The 21,308-nt window shown below is 35.7% G+C and overlaps 1 protein-coding gene across 1 annotated transcript in view; it reads left to right on the forward strand.

The window, feature by feature from the left end:
• The first annotated feature begins 596 nt into the window (after window positions 1-596).
• N (neurogenic locus Notch protein) overlaps window positions 597-21,308 on the forward strand; it is a 294,834-nt gene continuing 274,122 nt past the window's right edge. Inside the window, exon 1 of the mRNA XM_087404178.1 lies at window positions 597-1,403. Coding sequence (XP_087260304.1) covers window positions 1,298-1,403 — 106 coding nt within the window. The 5' untranslated portion in view covers window positions 597-1,297. The remainder of the gene's footprint in view (window positions 1,404-21,308) is intronic.

The following is a 21,308-nucleotide window of genomic DNA, read 5'->3' on the forward strand; positions in this document are numbered from 1 at the left end:
ATCCAAAGGGCTTGTACCACTATTCTGAAGGACGTGCCTTTGAACGACATAAAACACTCATTTGAAATGCTTTTAGATCGTGCCAAACGTTGTATTGAGTCCGACGGGGACTACTTTGAATAAACAATTTGAATTTGAAAAAAAAAGTAAACCGTTGTTGTTTTATTTCAAAAGTTGGGAAAATTTTGGGACGCACCTTGTATAATAATTTTTGGCTCGTAACCCCTTTTTTCTGCTTGGTTTCTTTGTGTTAATGTTATTAATGTTAATATAAATCTATAGAAAAAAAAGTAAGTAAAATACAGTTCAATTTTTACGAGAGTACAATTAATTTATTCTTAAAGCTTTCACAGGTATGTAAAAATTTTTTCAGATTTTTATACAATATAAAATTCCTGTACATTCGTGAAAGTTTGAACAATAAGTTTTTACCATCATAGAAATTAGATTGTATTTTACATATTTCTTAGAGATTTAAATTTATATATTAGAATTCATAATCCCCAAAAAATCGAGGCTATAAAGTCTTACATTACGAGCGAAAGTTTAATATGGATACTATATGGATAAGTGAATAAATATATACATAAACAGGTTACATATTTCTTTCATTTTCGACCCATTTGCATAGAACGAAGTTAACGCTGGCGCAAGCTGTTGAGTGAATTCGAATCATCCCCTCGAAAATGTTCGTGTTCGAACAAGTTGACGGTGCGCGAGGAGAGGCGTGCCGCGGTCGGCGTGCCGTTGTATCCGCGCGCTGATTGGCCGCATATGGTCGGCTATCCCGCGTTCGCGTAGCGATACAGCGCACGGCGGCAGGTGCGCGCGCACCATGGAACTACTTTCAGCGCGTTAAGCGAACAATAGGGGATCCCAGAAGTGTTTCGGACGCGGTCGTGTTCGTTTACATCGTGCCGTATGCTTTTTTTCCCCGTAACCGCGCGAGCACGCCGTGCACACTGGGACTCGGTTGGTGACGTATCCGCTGGACCGCTGGTGACGCGCGTCGCGTACAATGCGCCCAGTCGAGTGACGGCGCGCGGTAATACCGTAATACACTAATAATACCGAACAAGTGTGCGTCGGGCCGGTAAGTGTCCATCCATCCGTCCGTCCGTCCGCGTCCATCCTTTCGTCCGTCCGTCCGTCTGTTCGTTCGTCCGTCCGTCCGTCCGTCCGTTCGTTCGTTCGTTTCCTCGAGTGTGTGCGCCCGTGCTCCCTTCCGATGAGTGTGTGTCTACCTGACGTGTGTGGATAACAAAAAAAAAAGTAATAATAATATTTACACGGCATCATGTCGCTGCCACGGCCAAGATTGGATTACGCGCTCACGGTCGGACCGTTATTGCTCGCGTTGCTGGCGTTCACCACGTTTCATCACTGCGTGCCTACGGTATCCGGTAAGTACATAAAATTCTGCGTATTTGTGTATCCCGCGACCGGACTGCCGGAGTCACCGCTGCTAGGCAACAGGAACGCCGAACGACGCCGAGCGCCGGCGCGTTGGACGCGTCGCGTCGTCGCATATCGCTCGCAGCGGGGAGCTTTTGTTTATATGCGCCTCAGCGTCGACGCCGATGTCATCGTCCTGCATGGTCATCCTCCTCGAAGGATCGCCTTAGCTGCTCCGTTTCCCTTGACGTCCGACATTACCGTACTCTCGTGTCAGTTTGCTTTACTATCTGTCTCGAAAATATCGACTACCATCGCCGTCGATCGGGTTCAACTTCACGAACTCTCCGAGAGTACTCGATATACGATTCTGTCGATGCAAACGATCGTCATTCCTCGAAACTACCACCGTTCGTCTCGTCGATGCAATTTTCTTAATTTTTCTTTATCGTCAGGTCGGAAGCGTGAAAGAATACGCTCCACCGACCTCCTCGAGTTTGACAGACCGCGAGGTTGACTTGGACTGTTAACTGTCCAGTTGACAGCGAAGGCGAGCATGCCAACAGTTTCGGAGCGACGCGACGTTGCAACAACGGATGAAACGCACGTGATGGTATATTTAACAATACAGCGGTGCTCATTCATCCCGCAACGCGGTGTGAAAATACGGGGCCCGCGTGCCCTCGTCCGGGTTGGCAGTCCCTGAGGGACAGGTGCCCAGCCCCAGCTTTCCAGGAAGCGAGCCATCCCTTCTTCTGTGCGTTTAACACGCTCCAACTCGACATTTCGCTGCTCCCTCTCGATATTTTGCGCTCGTAACGGGGACCGCGGCCCCCTCCCCCCCTCTCTCCCTCCCCCTTCTCTACCGCGGGAACCGTATCCTGTTTTGACCCTCTTGCGATTGAAGCGTATTCGATGAGCACGTTTGTGACCTGGGGTTGTCGAAAAGTTGTACAAAAGACTCGAGAAAATGTTATAATCGATTTTTATAGCTTCTTACAATGCTGCACGATAAATTATGCAATAAATAGTTCACAGTTCGTACAATGAATGGTCGTATATATTAAAAATTGATAATCAAGATAAGTACAATGAGATGTTAATATTTGTTTATATTTATCTTTGAGTATATAAAAAGTTGTAGTCGCAAAATTATCATTTATAGATTAGAGATGTTGCTGTGATATTCTCAATGATCAATTCTTTTCCTGATTGTGATTGAAAATGAAATGTCGTAGTTGGCGATTGTATTAAAATAATGTCTTGGTTTTTCTATTATTTATTAGATGATATTTCATTTCTTAGAAGTTAAAATAATTGAATAATTTGGAAGTACGTATTCGTTACGAATTCGATTAATTATAAACGGAGATTAACAAAAACCTATAATTCGTTATACTGATAATGGCGTAAGTGCACTAGTATTGCAATTTCCAGGCGCGATAATAACACGTTTGCTCTGGAAATTAGATAAACACAACGTGCGTGCATGCGAATGTACTTACTTAGGTGCGTATTCACGAAAAAAAGGAAGTTGGATAGATAACGGCTGAATTAAATGGCCAATGCGCTGTTGAATGGCCAAGAATTTAACGCGTGAGAATTTCGCGCTTCTTACATCCGAAAAATCAAATGCTTCACCATGCGCAGTAATTCGCAGAATATTGCGATGATTTGACAGAAACGGAAACAACACTTGTGAGAACGTGACCTTTCATTATCGATGTAAAGAAACTTGAAATAATGTTAAAACAACCAATGAGATTGATCGATGTTGTAATCCATTCAAAAAATCGTTTAGAAAAACGAAATGAATTTGGAACAATTATCTTTAAACACTTCAGAAATGTAGGGATCATTCAACCTATTCAATTTCAATTCATTTTCAATTTATAATTTACAATTTTTAATTATCTGTGATTATGTTTAAAGAAACTAACACATACAAATAAATAAAAACAATTTCTCGAGTTTAATGAATGTATTTATGTATGTCTTTAAAAATTGAATGAATAATATTGATGGATGAATAATTTTAGGAATTTATTACTCGATAACACAACCGATAATTTTCTCTGCTTGAATATGTGCAACGAGAATTAAGGAAGGATAATTGTTTACCTTTAAGCAAATTTCTATCTTGACTTTTCGCCAAGACATAAATTAACATGACGTAATGCTTACAGCGATACAGTGAGTATTGCCTCCTACATCGTTGTAAAATGGCGAGTAAAGAAAGTCAGTAAAGTCCAACAGGCAAGACAGAAGAGAATAATTAAGATCCATTGACGCGTTATCATTATCTAGTATTTTGCATTGTCTTATAATGAAACCTTAATGTGCTATTTCCAATTATCGATAGACTTATTCAATAGAATATTATTCAATAGCATAATAAAAATAGAATACGTGTCTGTTTGATTTTTTCTTCGTATTGGTTTTTGATTTTTTTAAATTAATTTTTTTTTCACGTATTATTTTCCTATTTCTTACACATTCATACAAAATTAGAATAGATCTCGCTTGTAATTTGAAAATTATATAAAATACAATTTCCTATTGAATAAAAAGTATGTATGTTACAATTAGCTCAAAAAATACAAAAGATTTATAATTATTAATATAAGAGATATTTAAAACTATGATTATATAAATTCATTTATTTTTACGGCTTTAAACGAGAGTCATAATTTTCGATATATTTATTATATAAAGTACTGTAGTAAGATTTATAATACTTGATGAGAATTATATAAAATAAAATTTAAACTTTATTTAATTTACCTACGACGTCTCATAATGAATTTCAAATTAATTACTTTTAATTGACTGAACGTCAATGGGTAATTTCGAAGTGAATAATCTTTTCTCACGCAGAGTCGTTAACTTTTTAATGTTGTAGTATTTATCAGTATTATCCAGGGAATGGAAATAATTCGTTACTTGTAACGAAGTTACAATTACAAGTTACTTTTTTGGTAACTTTACTAGTAACTGCGTTACTTTTTTCTTTGGTTATCGATAACGAATTTTACTAGTTACTTTTATCGTTACTTTGCATATGATTGGACACAATATAACACAAGCCACTTAACTGTGAAAAAATTTCGTTAATTTATTATAATAGATGTAGAATAGATTACATGATTAGTCCTGTAAATATAAAAAATCCTGCAATTTTACAGAAATTATGTAATTTCATAAAAATTATGTAAATTTGCTTTCATTGTGTAAATATATCTTATTTTATATTGAAAATTAAATATTATAAATAGTAGAATATTTTGAATATTTTCTGTAATTATCCAAAAATTTTAGTAATGTTACGTAATATAACAAAAATATTTCGCGTATTGTTGTTAAATATATAATAATATATAGTGCGAAATGTATTGTCATATTATTGTTCCTGTAAACTATATATACACATTGTAATTGTACTTCCACAATCTGCTTAGTTACAAATCAAGAAATTTTTATTTGCATATTGCAAATTTACAAACGTGTGAACGTTTACAACTATTATAGTGGGTCAATCAAAATTATCTAGTATATTATCCAATATTTGTAATTTTACACAATTTTTTACAGGGCATAGCGCTTGAAACTAGAGAAACCCCTAGACTCGTCTTCTGTGATAAGCGGTCGTCGATTTAAAAAAAAAGTAATAGAAAAGTAACGAAAAGTTACTTTTCAAGTAATGGTAACTGTAACGAGTTACTTTTAAAAATCAGTAACTAATAAATTATTAACTTGTAACGGTAACTTGTTACTTTTCCTACTCCGTAATAACTGTAATTTGTTAAAAAGTTTTAAAAAATAATTATACAATAACAAACGTGGTTTATAAATAAAAAATTAACAAAAAGAAGAGCAAAAGCCATAGCACAAGATATTCTTTGTGATATTTAATTTATTTAAATTATTTATAAACGTAATTATATATTAAATATCACAAAGAATATCTTGTGCTGGGGTTTTATGCTCTTCTTTTTATTAATTTTTAAAAAGTAACTTTCCATTCCCTGGTATTATCATTGTACTACAAATCTGCACGGGAAAAAAATTAATTGGGTGGTACAGCAGACCTATAATTTACTACGCGAACTCAACATCGATAACTAAGAAGATTTGATGGTTTAACAAATCGCTAATGTTATTCAACTGTCAACTTTGCTATTTTAACATAGAAAATTGACTGTCTGTATATTACGACTGTAGATTTACTCAATCAGTAAAGTTTTCAGCTGTATTTTTTCGTGTGTCTTTTCTAGCATAGCTTGGCCCTAGAAATCAAATAATAACGTCCACAGCGAATATCGCGCGAACGCGGGAATATTCCGCGATTCGACCGCGTTGATAGTCGTTGTAAGGAATCGGACGAAGATCTCGTCCCGAGGTTCGCGATACTCTGGATGCGGTACGGATACCAACGGGTACAGTGGTGGTGGTCGACGACGATGCACTCCAGACGTTCGCCGCTCTTATGTTCTCAGGCTTTCTCTTCTCTCTCTCCTTAGAAACTGATCCACCCGGGCCTTAACGTGCTTTCACACGAGACACGCCGCGCCGTATTTGCCGCCACGCGAGACAGACGCGGTGCAGGGGTTACATTTCGCGAATTATTAAAACACTGTCGTGTTCGCGGAATGTCGCCGACTCGGGAAGTATTGGATACTTATGGCCGTTGAAACGACAGGATATGGATCGCATCGTTTGCGAAAGTCGCAGTACAACAGCAAGTCGACTTTTAAACATTCCGTCCCGGAGTATCGTTTACTTGGGAATGATAATGCATTGAAAGTGGCGTAAATAAATCTTGAAGAATAATAAATATTTATTATTAAGCTTAAAATGTTGCTTGTATTATTTTGCAAATAAATACGTTACCGATATATATATATATATATATATATATATATATATATATATATATGTACATATTCTATTATATATGTGTCATAAATTTCAAAGTCATTCCCCTTTCAAGAAACCAGAATTACATTGCAGGCGCCAGTTTATAGTATAATTAAAAAAAAAGAATACTTTTCGTAATAGAGGCTTGATTTGCATTTCAGCTTCGCGCAAGTTAATTGAAAACTCGATGAATTAAAGTCAACGTGTTTAGCATAACTCGTAACGCGTTGATTTAGTCGATTTCGTATCTTCGAACGATAAGCGTAAACTCAATTAAAAACTCTAATACGCTCGACGTATTACTCTTTTTGCGCGTGACGACGAGAGCTAACTATAGACCGGTGATACAACATGCAACAAATACTGCAGGAAATCGGCTCGATACCACTCCCGGGACATTCGAAACCTTCGTGCGACTTAGAAACCGTCGTCGTGCGATCGACCTGCAACCGGTTTCTCGTTCCCTTTCATCGGTTCAACCCGGCACACGAGCTAGTCCGGGTTCTGCACACGTGTACAACCAGCCGTGCACACATATAGCCGTGCGCACGCGAAATGCGTGCACGCCGATGTGTGTACGCATAGCTGCTCCCGCTTTCGTTTCCATTGACTCGCGCGCGCGCGCGCGTTCCGGTATGTATTTTCCTAATCTCTCATCCAAGTACAGAGGATGCTGCTGCCATTGGTCAGCTGTTGTCCGTTGCTTCAGTTTGCTTTAGTGTCGTTATTATGTATGTATGTGTGTGCCTCACAATCGAATCGTGTTACGTAATTTAGTACGATGTGATAGAGGAAAGGTTCCTATTATGAGATACCAAGTTCATTTTGGGTTGGTAGTGCTAGAAGTTTATGGGCAGAATTTAAAAATCATCAAATTTGTCGTATTATTTTTAAACGTGATTTAGAATAATCTGTAATTTTTTTTTTAATTTTGGTATCATTTTTAAAATTTATATAAGACATCTTTCAAGGAAATTTTTAACATAGATTTTAGGCGAATAATATCTATATACTTAGAGGAAAGGCTTCTATTATGAGATACTTCATTTTGGATAATTGCTAGAAATTTATGGGCAGAATTTAAAAAAATAATAGGTCATTTTGAAGGGAATTTAATGAGCTTTAAGGTAACGTTATATAAAATTTAATTTAAATTCCATTTTTTCTTTGAAAATTAAAGAAATGTAAAAGTGAGCAAATCGCAAGGTCAAAAAATTGTGCTCCTAATATGAGATACCCCGAGAAATCGATAGTAAAACGCAAAGTATATCAGTATTGTAACTAAAAAACTTTATTTAATGTTTCTTAAATACAAACAAACACAGCCAAGGCGCGAAAAATGAGTATGCGATACCCAGAACTCGTCTTCAGGTAGTTGAAATCGAGCATCGCAGAAATAGGCACTCGTTCATTCCGGTTGTCCTTTTTATTATTGTACAATAACATTTATACTTCAGCAAGATTTTCATTATGGGAGCATGAGTTATTTTAAAAATACTCTGGATATCTCATTACAATTTCCACGCCTTACGATCATCAAATCTAACTTCTGCAATTAAGTAATTCAACATATCCCATATTTTTCTATTAGTACGACCTTACTCTATCACTACATAAAGAATTTATTGCTAAATATTTATTTTATTAAATAATAAACAAAGTTTAAATGCTCATCTCAATGAAACTTGAAGACATCCAAATTCTAAAATCTTTTTTTACAATAACTACAGGCATGATCTAATAATGAATTTTCTACTAAATAGTTTTCAATCCAAGAGCAATAAATACATGGTGGAATCAATAGATAGCGTCTATTAGTTTAACAGAAACGCCACTAACTCATATTAGGCGCCTATCTATAATAGAGGGTTTTCCTCTACTATCGTAAACTGAGAAAAGCTATTGCGGATAAGCCAAGAGTAATAATAAAGCCAACGTTTAATGTCAATCAAACATTTTCGGTATTATCTAATATTAAAGGATTTGGATTGTTACATATAAAGTTCACATTAAAAGAAAATGCTTCCCTTTCTTTTAATTAAATTGAAGATGTGAACCAAGAAATTATTCACATCCTATAAATATATCCACCAATCTATTAAAATGTTTTAAAAAAATTATTAGGAAATTATGGAAAAGTTATCTATGTATAATCTAAAATTAAAGTCGTTTATATAAACAGTTCAATGTTTTCCTTCTGTCGAGGTTAAAGACCTTTGGACGTAGACCTACGTGTTTTCTAATCCAGCAGTCTTCGCATTTTTCCTTTCTACCTGATCATTCTTTTCCATCGAGAGAAAGAGAGAGAGAGAGAGGATAGAAAACGGTCGGGTATCTCGCGGCATCTGCTAACTAAAAGGGCAAGATCTCCGCTGTCCTATCGAGAACCAACCCGGGTATTTGCATTCGTCCCCGCACTTCTCGCTGGCGTAGATACCTCTAACGTAAAACCGCATAATTAAGGACCCTCGCTACCGCACATGTCCGTACGTCCATCCGTTCTTCCATCCGTTTTTCCCGCTGCCAGTTACGTCGTCCCGGAAAGATTCGAGAGGGAAGTCCCTGGGTATCATGGAAGGATCGAGGATTGTGCCGTCAGTCAATGCACGGAACGGCAAAGTCCTTATAGAAGATCGCGCCAGGATCTACTCTTCGCGTGAGCGCTATGCAGATTCCAAGAGGAGCTCGATTCGCACACATCCGCGAGATTTGCAGACAAGACTGAAGCTGCGATCTTAGAATGTCGATTAAACATCCACGCCGATGTCGAATCCGCTGTTTCGATTGATCAGCGTAAATTCCGTGCGTTACTTTTTATTATTTTGTTGATAGATACTCGAAGAATTTTTCAATATTTGCATCTTATTAGCATCTTGGTAGTCTAGTATTATACAATAGTTCGATTATTAGCTATCAATGGATATAATTAATATTGAGTGCTTGATATTAGCATATAAATGTCAAAGTATTGATATTAATGTTTTTTTTTTCAATTATATATCTTAATTCATAATTATGTTTTACTAAATTTTGAAGTCGTTTGGTAATGAAATTCTTAAACATTTAACGTCAGCAACGTAAAATTTAAATTATTTTTGTATTTTTTATTTTTATCCTATTTTTTTAAGTGAAATATGAACGATCATTCTTTTTGTGCCCAACAATGATGCGAATTAAGATGATTTCATAGTAAAGTGTCGAAAATTTGGGATGTCTCACCAGGATCTACCTAAAATCACAAATATATCTACATAATTTGAATAAAATATTACAATTACGTGTATATTTTGATGAAATAGTAAGAAATAAAATATTTAGTATGCAAAAGTAATGAAATGGAAAGAAGTTGATTTCTTATACAATTTGTTCTTGCTATGAAAATTCAATAATATTTTGCCATTTCAATATTAAATATCTTTCCAGAATAGCCGATTATCTATTTTTTCTGACCATCACAATCGTAATTTTTTTAACTATTAAAATCTCGTTTTTTAGATAAATCTACAGTAATGTTGGTGTTGTGTGTAAAGTTAATCAAAGAAGCGCCTCCGATCCTTATTTGTCGCTAAGTTATACATTAAAAGTTATATAATCAACTTTTTTTTCTCATCGATAACCTACCCCAGAATTTTTCACATGTCAAGTTCGATACTTTAATTTCATTAACACAATGCCATGGCTTATTTCGAGCTTTAATTAAATTAACTTCGAATTAATATAATTAACACATGTTAATTATATTAATTCAAAGTATCATTAAGCCACGATGTTATCATTAAGCCATGACATTGTGTTAATTTTTAAGAAAATATACGAACACTTTTTACTCCATTTTAATTTCAATATATTAAAAAATTAGACATTTTCTATGGTAACTCGATTTACCGTAGAAAGTATCCACCTTAAAGTGTCATTACATTAATTTCTATCCTATCTCTGGATAGAAATTAACTCTCTGCGTCATTCTTGACGTGCATGCTCCCACGCCAACTGACGTTTTTGCACACGCGACACGAGAGATTCCTCATCGCGAAACGTCCAGTGTGGTCCAACGAAGGAGCACGAGAGAAGAAACGAGACGATGGCGCGGCGATCCGAAAAGAAGTGAGATCGGGACGATGTGAGTTGATCTACGCGCAGCGAGAGGACCACCCGGCGTTATCCCGCGTAGTCTGTAGGCCACCGCACGTGGAAGCGGTTTAACGTAATCCGGATTCGTATCAGTTTAAAGCGATTACTTCCTCGGGCGCGAGAGCACGGACAAGGATCGTTGTTCGTACTCGTACCGATGACGGAAGTTTTTCACAAGCGCAGACGAGGCGTACGTAAGCGCGTACCCGGTCAATGCGATCGTATCTATTAATCATTCCTAGCTCCTATCACCATCGCCTATCGTCTCGCTCTGCATCGACGTAAGAACATTCGTGTGATAAATGGCAATGCGCGCGCTATGGTGAAGCAAATGCATTGCACACGATTGATCGTCGACTGACTAATAACTCCTCTCCGATCGCGAAACGATCATGGGAATGGAGGAATCCAGTGTGTTTCAAATTCGCGTTTTCGCTGGATTCGCAAAATCTGACTTCCACTTGCAGTACATGGAAACTTGTTGATGAAGGCGAGAAGCCTATTAGCTTACATTACAATTAGTTGAATCTTCAAATCACAAGATGGATTTTGATGTTTATGAAAATACTGTAAAAATATTTCTCCAAACAAGATTTCAAATGAAATCATGACTTGTAAATTATACTTTGTAAATTGCATAATTATATAATATTTTGTAGTAATTGTTTACGTTGGCAAGAATATCGAAAATATTACAGTTTAAGGTTATCTGCATAAGAACATCTGTAATATGTTATGCTAAATATAAACTGTAGTTTGTACATAATAATATTTATATCAATGCACAAGCATAAAGTAACGTTAAACTTGTGATTTTCATTGCGCATTGCTGTTATACTTATTATGTATACAGCTTTCAGTTTACGATACAGTTTATGATTCAGTATACTTAACTTAATATAACGTATATTACGATTTTTTTTTTGCGGAGAACCTAATAAATAACGGAAAGAATGAATGTTGCTGAATTATCTGCAAATTTAAATAGTCTGATATAAAAATAATTTTGTTGGACAAATAATTATGTAGAAAATTTAAGCTTATGAGATGAGTAAGCTGTAAAATGTTTTGACATTCTATAGCAATCAGCTTGAATGTTCTACATAATTTCAATAGTTCAATAAAATTATTTAATATAATAGAAGTTTATCTTTGAAAATATATATCAGCGTCTAAATTTATGGAAGCGTTGACTTGCGTTGTTAGTCAATGATACAATTAAATACGTTTATAATGCTTTGCGATATTTCACTGCGTGATCACGAACTCAGAAAGAAGACTGCTGGATTAGAAAACATGTAGATCTACGTCTAAGAGTCTTCAAACTCGGTAGAAGGAAAATATTGAACTACCTATGTACGGCTTTAATTTTAGATCATATATAAATAACTTTTTAATAATTTCCTAATATTAAATTTTCTAAAAACAATTTAACATTGATGAATATATTTATATAGAATGTGAGTACCTTTTTGGCTAATCTTCAATTTAATAAAAAGAAAGTTATATTTTTTTCAAATTTGAACAATAATTAATTTACTCCTTTATATGTAACAATCCGAATCTTCTAATATCAGGATAATATCGAATTTTTAATATCAAAAATATTTGATTGACATTAAATGGTTGGCTTTATTATTACTCAATGGCTTTTCTCAATTTGTAATAGTGTGATAGCACTTTGTTCCAAATTACGTAACACAATTCGATTGTAAGACACATAATACTAACGATACCAAACTCTTTATTATCGTTCGGTATTTTTTAAATTGCCCATTAAAGTCGAGAATCTAACTTAAAGATGCACGCGTACGTTAGCCTCTCCAATTATTATCACTGTATTATGGTCGGCCCACATTTTGATCGTAAGAGAAATCGATAGCTAGATCACGCCGACCGTCTTACCGTCAATTAAACCATAAAACAGCGTCTATTTTTACGCATCGTAACACGAACGATTGCTGAATTTATGCTATTAATTTTCTTTGTAACGGCGGCATCCGATAACGAGCGCATAGCTGCAACGAGCCTTTTACAATCAGCGTCGTGGAACGATGCCTTGATTAATTTTTCACGCGGTCAGTGAAGCCTGTATGGTCTGAAAGCCAGGCCCCCTTAGCAGACACGGCTTGTTGGCTCATATTACATGCTTACACGATGGAACAATTGAAACCTGTACTTATAAAGCTAACATTCCATTAAATGTGCCGACTATCGCCTCGTTAATCGATCGTTCTAGTAAATTTAATCATTCGTTCGAATCATTTTGATAGTGTCTCGTTGATTGAGAAATTGGGAAACTAGTTAATCGTTGAAACATTACAAATTGTTCGATATTAAGAGCGTATTTTGAGAAATTTTATGTTTACGAAAGTAGCTCTGTCGTTTCAAGCTAATATTTGCAGCAATATTTGCAATCTATAAGAAATATACAATAAAAAATTATGATTACGTTAAGAGAGTCTTATATGTCCTTTTTAATTGAGCACTTCAAACAAATTTTTCTTCAAACAAAATCTTCACAATTTTTTACGTTTTAACTTGGCTGCTTTGGTGATTTTATAACTTACAATTTTAATAAATTATTAATTAATAATAATAATCTGTTAATGAAATTTATCTGAATAAAATCTATCTATCTGAATAAATTCTTTCAAAGCATCACTGAGAGAAAGAATTTTGTTAATTTAGTAAGCCACTAGTACTTTTAACTGGTGATCGGTAAATATATGACAACAAATTGTTGTGTTTGCTGCTAGTCTGCTACATCAACCAATTATTAGATTATTAGATTAACAGAAGCAAACTATATAGAATCTAACCTATCTTTTGGATAGACTTTAGGCTCGTTTACATAAAATTCGTAGATGATCGTGGAGTCTTAAGTCGTAGAAAACCGATCAAGCACAGTCAAATGTAGGGAGAATACTTGACTAGAATTGGTCAATTTCTTGCGATTTGGGATCCTGCAATCGTCTATGATTTTTATATATATATATATGAGCCTCTTATTTGCTAGCGATATTGATTATTTGTTACATTGACGAATTATTTTGCAATCGTAACAAATCGATCAGTTTTTTAACAAAATCACATTTGCTTTCCCTTGATTTGTTCCTATAACAAAATCATTTCTCTCAGTACATGCATCTTTTTGTTTCATACATAAACATCTTCGTATAATAAATGATTCCGTTCCACTTCCGGTATAGTCGCGACTAGAAAAACGGAAGGAGATCATCCAAAAATTACGTCAGGTCTTCTTTCCAAGTAGCGTTGCGGTCTCTCCTTAAATTGGCGCATATAACGAGGAAGAATCCGCGTTTTAACGTAGCCTTTCGCAACTTGTAAGTGAGAAACGCCGTTTCTACCGAGTCCCATCGCTAAGTCTCCGCACGCTGTATGCTGTGAACGTATTACACACATACGTGTACGTACTATATATATATATACATATATATATATATATATACACGAATGCGTTTGCTTGTTTCCCAATCGTGTAAGCTACTGACGATGCACCCGTGTGCGCCGATTTATCAACCACCTTCGCTCCCACAAACTGGTCGTCCACGATCTCGCCGAGTGATAACGCAGTACTTCGCGCTTGCGTTGTCCCGCGCTTTCGCGCTGATTGGCCGGCTTGACTTTAATTGGGCGCCTCCATCTCGTACAGAACGAAGGAAGTGGTGCTTCCCGCCGTCAGGACTCGGTTAGATTTTCTTATAAATCGTCACATATATTACGCTATCGAGCTGGCATTACTTCAGCTGACCAATGAATTTACGATCGACATACCAGAGACATACTCGTTCGCATTCGTAAATCGAATGATATTTTCGATACGCCTCCCGCTTAATTAGCAGTACTCCGATAATAAGATGATTATGCAATAGTGGAAGCCTCAATTTGCTGTATCTCGTTTGCTAATTTAAATCATTTTTATCAGGGACAATTAAGGCGCTGTGTCCTTAATTATGTGAAATATATTTTATACGACTCTTCGATTGCTGTTGTCATTCGTAGACGATCTGCAGGTACAATTTATCATAAATAGTTTTCGATTTGAATTTCCTCGAAATTCTAACATATTATTATAAAAGAAAATACACAACGCTATAACGATTTTGCTGAAACACCTAAAAAAGCTGGATACACAGATTTAAAAATAATCGTGTTAAACTATCCAAATAATTACATAGAATTACAATTTTAAAATTACTTTCAAATCCATATTTATAAATTATAATTAATCATTTTTTTCAGCAAAATCGTTCGTTCTCTCCGTATAGATCGATTCTTTAATCGCTAGAACACAATTGCGAATTCACGAAATTCACAATCAGCCGCACGTAATCGAACGTGGTCGGCGATTTAAATAGCAAACGCACATACGACTGCAATGCTGTCGTTTGCTTCGTATGCACCGTACATCGTGTCGTAGAAGAAGAAAGTGATTGGCCGGTAATTCCATCGTGAATTCATTTCCTATCCGGATAATAAAGTTCGCATCCCTCGCGTGGACGCGAATGAAGCCACGACTTAATTTCCCGGAAAACGTGACCCCTCGTCCCTCGTCCTTCCCTTTCTCCCTCATCTTTCACCGCTACTCTCAGCAGTGTACTCTCTACGAAAACGTGACTTTCTCATATTCCATCCGTGCTCTCGCATATACAGTGCCATTGTGTAATGGTCCTTGAACCAACATCGACCAGCAGCTGGTCGACGGTCTCCCACGCCTTGCCACCAAACAGAGTCCTTGTAGAATTCCCAAGATTTGAGTCTTTCGTATGTTTTTCCATTTCTTTTTATGTTACAAAAGCAGCGCAATTACCAGCGACATTGCGGTTGATCATGTGTTTTTTCGCGGCATGATTTTAAAGAAAATTACGAGCCTGCAGTAAAGAAGTTCCTCGAATCTTTTTTCATCGCTTTCTTTTCATTGTCATGCGAACGAATGACTGAGAAATAAGACTGGATGCCAGTGCAGTTAATTCCTGTCATGCGAATACCATAACGCCCGCGCATTTAATAATAGGCTCCATTAATAGGTAATATTCGGCAGAATGTTTTGTGTATAAAAGCTGCTGTTATTAAGGTAGTTTTACACATGATAAATCGTACACATTATTATCTTAAACCATTTTTACAGAAAGAAAGAGTTTGAAAAATTGAATTAATTAATAATTAATTGAATTAAGATATTAATTGACATTTTATTTAGATAAACATTACTGTTGCTGATCTTTTACTATCTTATTCGAAACTCAACGTTTCGAAGGCTTCATTTTTCATTTTTTGATTAACTTGTACGTGTTTAGATTTAACTACACTTAATCTGATAATGGAAAAATTTTTCTAGCTATTAATTATTAAACTGATTTAGTGGTAAAAATTACTCATTACAGAACCATCAATTTAGTGATTAATCATAGAAGAATATAATTTTTATACATTATCATCAGATTAAAGAGATTGTAAGGTAAATGCAATATGTTAAGAATTACTTGAAAAAAATCATAGATTATTCTAAATTGCATTTAAAAGTAATATAAAAAAATTGGAGACAGTTTACGATCTGGATCAAAAAGTTATTTCAATAAAAAATAATATTTTTTACATTTGTACTCTAATAGAAATAGCTGAAAATGTATTATGAAGTAAATGTATTATAAAAATCTCAATTTTTTTATATAAGTATTTTATACGAATTCAAAAATATTTATGCAAACTTATATTGAGACATTAATTGTTCAGTAAATAAATAAGATATTTATTTGTTATAAAAACTAATTGGTGAATCTCAATGAAACTTTGCATAAGTCATTTTAGTATTTAAAACGTTTATATATAAAAAAGTTTAAAATTTTAGTTATTTTTAAAATTTTTATTTATAACACTAAAACTAATAAAATAATTTAGTACAATAATTAGAGTACAAATTTAAAAAATATTACTTTTTATTGAAATATCTTTTGATCCAGATGGTAAACTGTCTCCAAATTCTTTATATTAATTTTAAATGCAATTTAGAACAGTCTATGATTTTTTCAAGTAATTCTTAACATATTGCATTTACCTTACAATCTCCTTAACCTGACGATAATATAAAAATGTGTTGCTCAATAAAAACAGAATGTTATGAACACAACTTTCACATGTAATTTAAAGCGTAATTAATACATGTGTTTTATGCCTTTGTAACCTCCTTAAGTCTAACAAGTTAAGCAGAAGATAAAAAAATACCATGTCTTAGTCAAATATTCAGGCTTCAGTTGCCACATTATAGAAATTCCAATTCGAATTATGGTCGTCCAAGTGAATCCTCCTCCGTGCCGTTTTGTTTTCCCTATAATGATCGCAAATGGCACTTGTCAATCGTCACCGTTGATCATCGTGCATTTCCGTCAAGCTTGGCCGAGCGAGCAAGTGAGCGGCTACAATGGAATTGCATAGGATCCCCTGTTCGGTTCTCTTTCTCTTTCCGTCCCCTTTCTTTGGCTCAGTAACGATGAAATGATCGCACGCATACAGTACGTAGCCACGCCGAGGAATCCACCCATCAACGACGATACATGTAATCGTGTCGATGCGAGAGAACGTCACGCCGTTTGATCACGTCTACGCTCGTCGGCGCGTCAAGCCGTGTAAACCTTACGTTACATGCGCTTTCTGCGAGAACATCACGCCTCACAGTCTCATTTAGCGTTAAATCGGGCTATCCGAGTCTCATTTCTGACGCTGACATTGAACGTGAGCTGCGTATTAGACGGGTAAGAGATAAAATGCGGAGTACGTCGGTGAAAGTGAATTTCAAGTTAGCGAGCGTATTACAAGGATCGGCTTTAATTCATCATTTTTTTGCAGCTGATTCTGTAATTTCACTAACTACTCACGACTACTCACGTGAGGTCACAAAAGGTCATTCTATATTACTTGTACTTCTATATTACAATGGAAACATTCTTTTATTTTGCCTTCCAAACTTGTATACGAGAATCACGTTCTTTGAAATCTTAGGTACAGCTTCGTAGCTTCGTACATAAATATTGTTTTTACACATCTATACTCTTGTCAGATAGAAATTAGCGTTATCATGCAAACTCCATTGAAATAACCGCGCTTTGATTGGGTATTTCAACCTTCTTCACGACGTCTCGCAGGCAGGTCTACAGAAACTCGGCGACCACTGACCGCACAGCAAACTCTCTCTCTTAATTAGCGTTATTCCGAACGTACGAAAAGAGCCTTCACAGTAATTAGCGAGTTGCCGAGCTAATTCAGCGGCGAATCAGATTGGTGACGAGTTGAAAATGGCTCACAGCTGACTGACAACCGGTTGGCATCGCCGCGCCAATCTCTCCATTTCTCATGTTACTCCTTTCATTCCTCGATAAGTATTTCATTCGTTCGTCCGTTTATTCGTCCATTCGTTCGTTCGAGAGAAGATAGGGCGCGTCTTTTTGAAGTACGCTTCCTGTGTCGTGTCTTTATTAGCAAATTAAGAGTCCCCTCTTTCTCCTTCTCCTGACTCAACAACATTCCGGACCACAATGGACCCGTATTGTTTGCAAGACTGAACCTCTCGGAACGTCTCGGTGAGATGGAGGATGTTCGCGTGTCGCCGCCTTTGTGTAATTTTCAATATAACTCCGATGCTGCACGAGGAGTTCCCTGAAAATTTCTTCACGATGTGTGTAGATGTGCTTCCTCGTTTTAATGAGTCTACATCCGCTCGCCTCAATGAGGTTCGGCGTGATTTCTTTAGCGTAAAAACATTCTAGCCAATATGTGATTTTTGAAAAAATTGCTCATTAGAAAAATAATATCTCGACGAGATTCGAAAATTGAGATGGTATTATAATAGGCATCGATATTTGCGATTAGAGTTTTGCGATTAAATATCAACTGTTCTTTTTGGATAGGTATCACAAGATAAGTTGCAAAATATTACATAAATGAAAAATTGCAATTATTTGAATTGATCATGTAGTGTATGGTACTCTCCTCCTTTGGCCCTTTTGGCTGTTTTGAGTCGTGGAGGTCCTTTGTATGATTATCGATTGCCAGGTGCGTTTTCGATAAGTCTCCGTGCGTGACGGAACGCGTTAGGAAAGGGTGATACTTTGTTTTCAGGGTGGATAGTACATTTCCGTTGGTTTCTTGAGAAGAGAACTTAAAGAGTATTGCGCATTCTCTGTTAAAAAAAAATTTGGAAGTTATATTTTAAATTGAAAAGATTAAATTATACACATAATGAAACATAAATAATGAAAATGACTAATAATGTATGAATTTTATCATCGAACATTCTGACAGAGAATAAAACATAAAAATTCACGACAATTAAATTTTCCATTTCTTGTTATTTATGTTATAAATTTATTATAACATGATAAGATAGTAATATATAGACAGTAATAATAAGATAAACGTAATAAGTAGATTTCACTTATGCAGAGTATATGTGTCTCGAAACATATTGTATATAAAACAGTTTCCCTAGATTTATGCAATACGATAAACCGTCGTATTCAAACTACCAACCGTACGGGACTTAATTATGTGTAAACGATGAGTGTTCGCTTCGGTGTAATTATGGGCAATTGGTAACCGTAACTCAAGTCGAAACACGAATGGCATTCAACATTCAACAATTAGTATACCTCGAGCATATGTACCTGCATTTATTCCATGTTCATTTAATGTGACCATATTTTTTACTGCTTTAGCCACAAAAGGTATCCTTAATAAGAATATATTGTGTATGTTCATTGTATTAATATCTTTTGAATATCTTACATTAATTGAATCTTCCTATGCATAGCCTCAGGCACCATTGTTGTAAATATTTTTTATGGTGTTATTTATTTCATACAAGGTTACATGTGAAAGAGTGTTGTAATAAATATTGAAAAAGAAATTTTTATTTATCGTATTTAAGAAAAAATATGTATTATTAAAGAATTATTATTTAAAGAGGCTCATATGCAACATTATTTAGATATTTTTCTAGATTTTACATTCTTATAACAATCTTGTTATTTGAAAACTCAAATTTCTGTGAGAATAGTTGAGAAAAATGTGACACACGTACACATGTAATTTAATTACAATTCGTAAATTTTGATGCGTGTTGTTTTTTTCTCATTTCGTCGATTTAATAGGCGTATATCTACGGTCGATAATGCCATAAGATCATCTAACATACATACGTTTGCGACACAATAAGGAAGAAATCAGTATTTAGCTCTTATTAATCGCGCGTTTGCTTGTCCAAGCCCGCGGCATTTTTACCCATTTCTTGCGCTCGTTATTTCGATAATTTGTCCCACTCTCGTTATTTTCGTTCGTGGGTCGCGTACATATATGGCGATTGGCGACGAATTATTGCGACGAGACCTCGATAACAACTGTTGCGTTACTGCCGATGGTTGCTGCTGTACCAGACGATGGCGCACAAAAACCGTGCTGGTGGCCATCGCAGCAGAGAATACTTGGGCGTCTTGTCAGCGGCAGGTGCGAGATACGAAGGTAGTCGACGACGTTTTCACCGTGACTCGTTCCCTCGGTCCCACTGGGATGCTTTGACATTCATGCAAGATGGGAGAAGATAACGAGATCGGTCAGAGCTTTTAAACGACGGATTTATTTGCAAGATTGCGTGCGATAATTGAGATTTCTCCAATTTATCTCCCCATTTATCCCGACCTAGCGAAAGCAATCTAATAATAATTTCTTTTAATATACAAATTTAAATATAGAATGAACCTTAATTCAATTTATATCGAATATACGTATTGGGTTGGCAAGAAGGTAATTGCGTTTTTTTAGCTCCAAATTGTACGTACAATATCTTCGTCAATAAATGAATGAAATTTAAATTTGAAAAAAGGGTTTTAAAGCTTGAAATCTCTGCTTTTAAAAGCTTACCACATTTTTTAAGTTTATATGAGTTTGATAATTTTTACATACCAAAAACTACGAGCTGAAAAAGAACGGAGAAAATTTTCTTCTCACTTGTGCCTAAAACAAATTTGAAAAAATTTTCGATTATCCTATCGTGAAAGCTTGATAGTTTCCCTACAAAATCGTTTTCTTTTTAAATATTCCTACGACTTTTGGTTACCGCGGATTAAATAAAAGGATCATTTTGATTGCTCATAACTCCGTTAAAAAATGTTATATCGCAATTTAAAAAAGAGATTCTTAAAGCTGAAACTTTACTCTATCAAGATATATTTCTATTGGTTGGCAAGAAAGTAATTGCGGTTTTTACTAAAATAAATGCCTTTTAAAAAAACGCAATTAGTTTGTTGCCAACCCAATATATATATATATATATCCATCAGTAGCGTTACTGGCTATCTCGGTGACTTCCTCCTGTGACCGAACGAAGGAAAATTCGTTGCTCGACCTTTGGCGCTGCTGACCGGTTCTCGATCTTTCTTCTCCATCAGCACAGTCGTTATCTTCATTCGCGCGTATATAGACATTTATATCGCGCGCGCCTCTTTGCGCTCACGCCGGTCACGAAAGAATCGTCGGCCGAGTACTTAATCGTGCGTTGGTATTTGGGGTCAACGAGGCAAAGGAGGGAGAGAACGAGATAGAGAGAAAGAGCGAGACGAAAAGGGTTCAGAGACGCTGCGGAAGAGAGAAAGAGAGAAAGAGAAAGGCAGATTCGACGGTGCGCACTAACAGAGAACGTGCATGTGTATTGATCCTTGAACCATCTCTACCTCAGATCAACGTGTTCGCATCCAACACCTTTCTCCTCCGTTTCATCTTGCCCGTCCCTTGCAACCCTGCCGAGTCTCACTCTTTCTCTTTCTCTTTCTCTCTTCGTTCCCATCTCGCTTCCA

Source organism: Acromyrmex echinatior, chromosome 3, assembly GCF_024713525.1.
Source record: "Acromyrmex echinatior isolate Ae372 chromosome 3, ASM2471352v2, whole genome shotgun sequence".
NCBI classification, from domain to species: Eukaryota; Metazoa; Arthropoda; class Insecta; order Hymenoptera; family Formicidae; genus Acromyrmex; species Acromyrmex echinatior.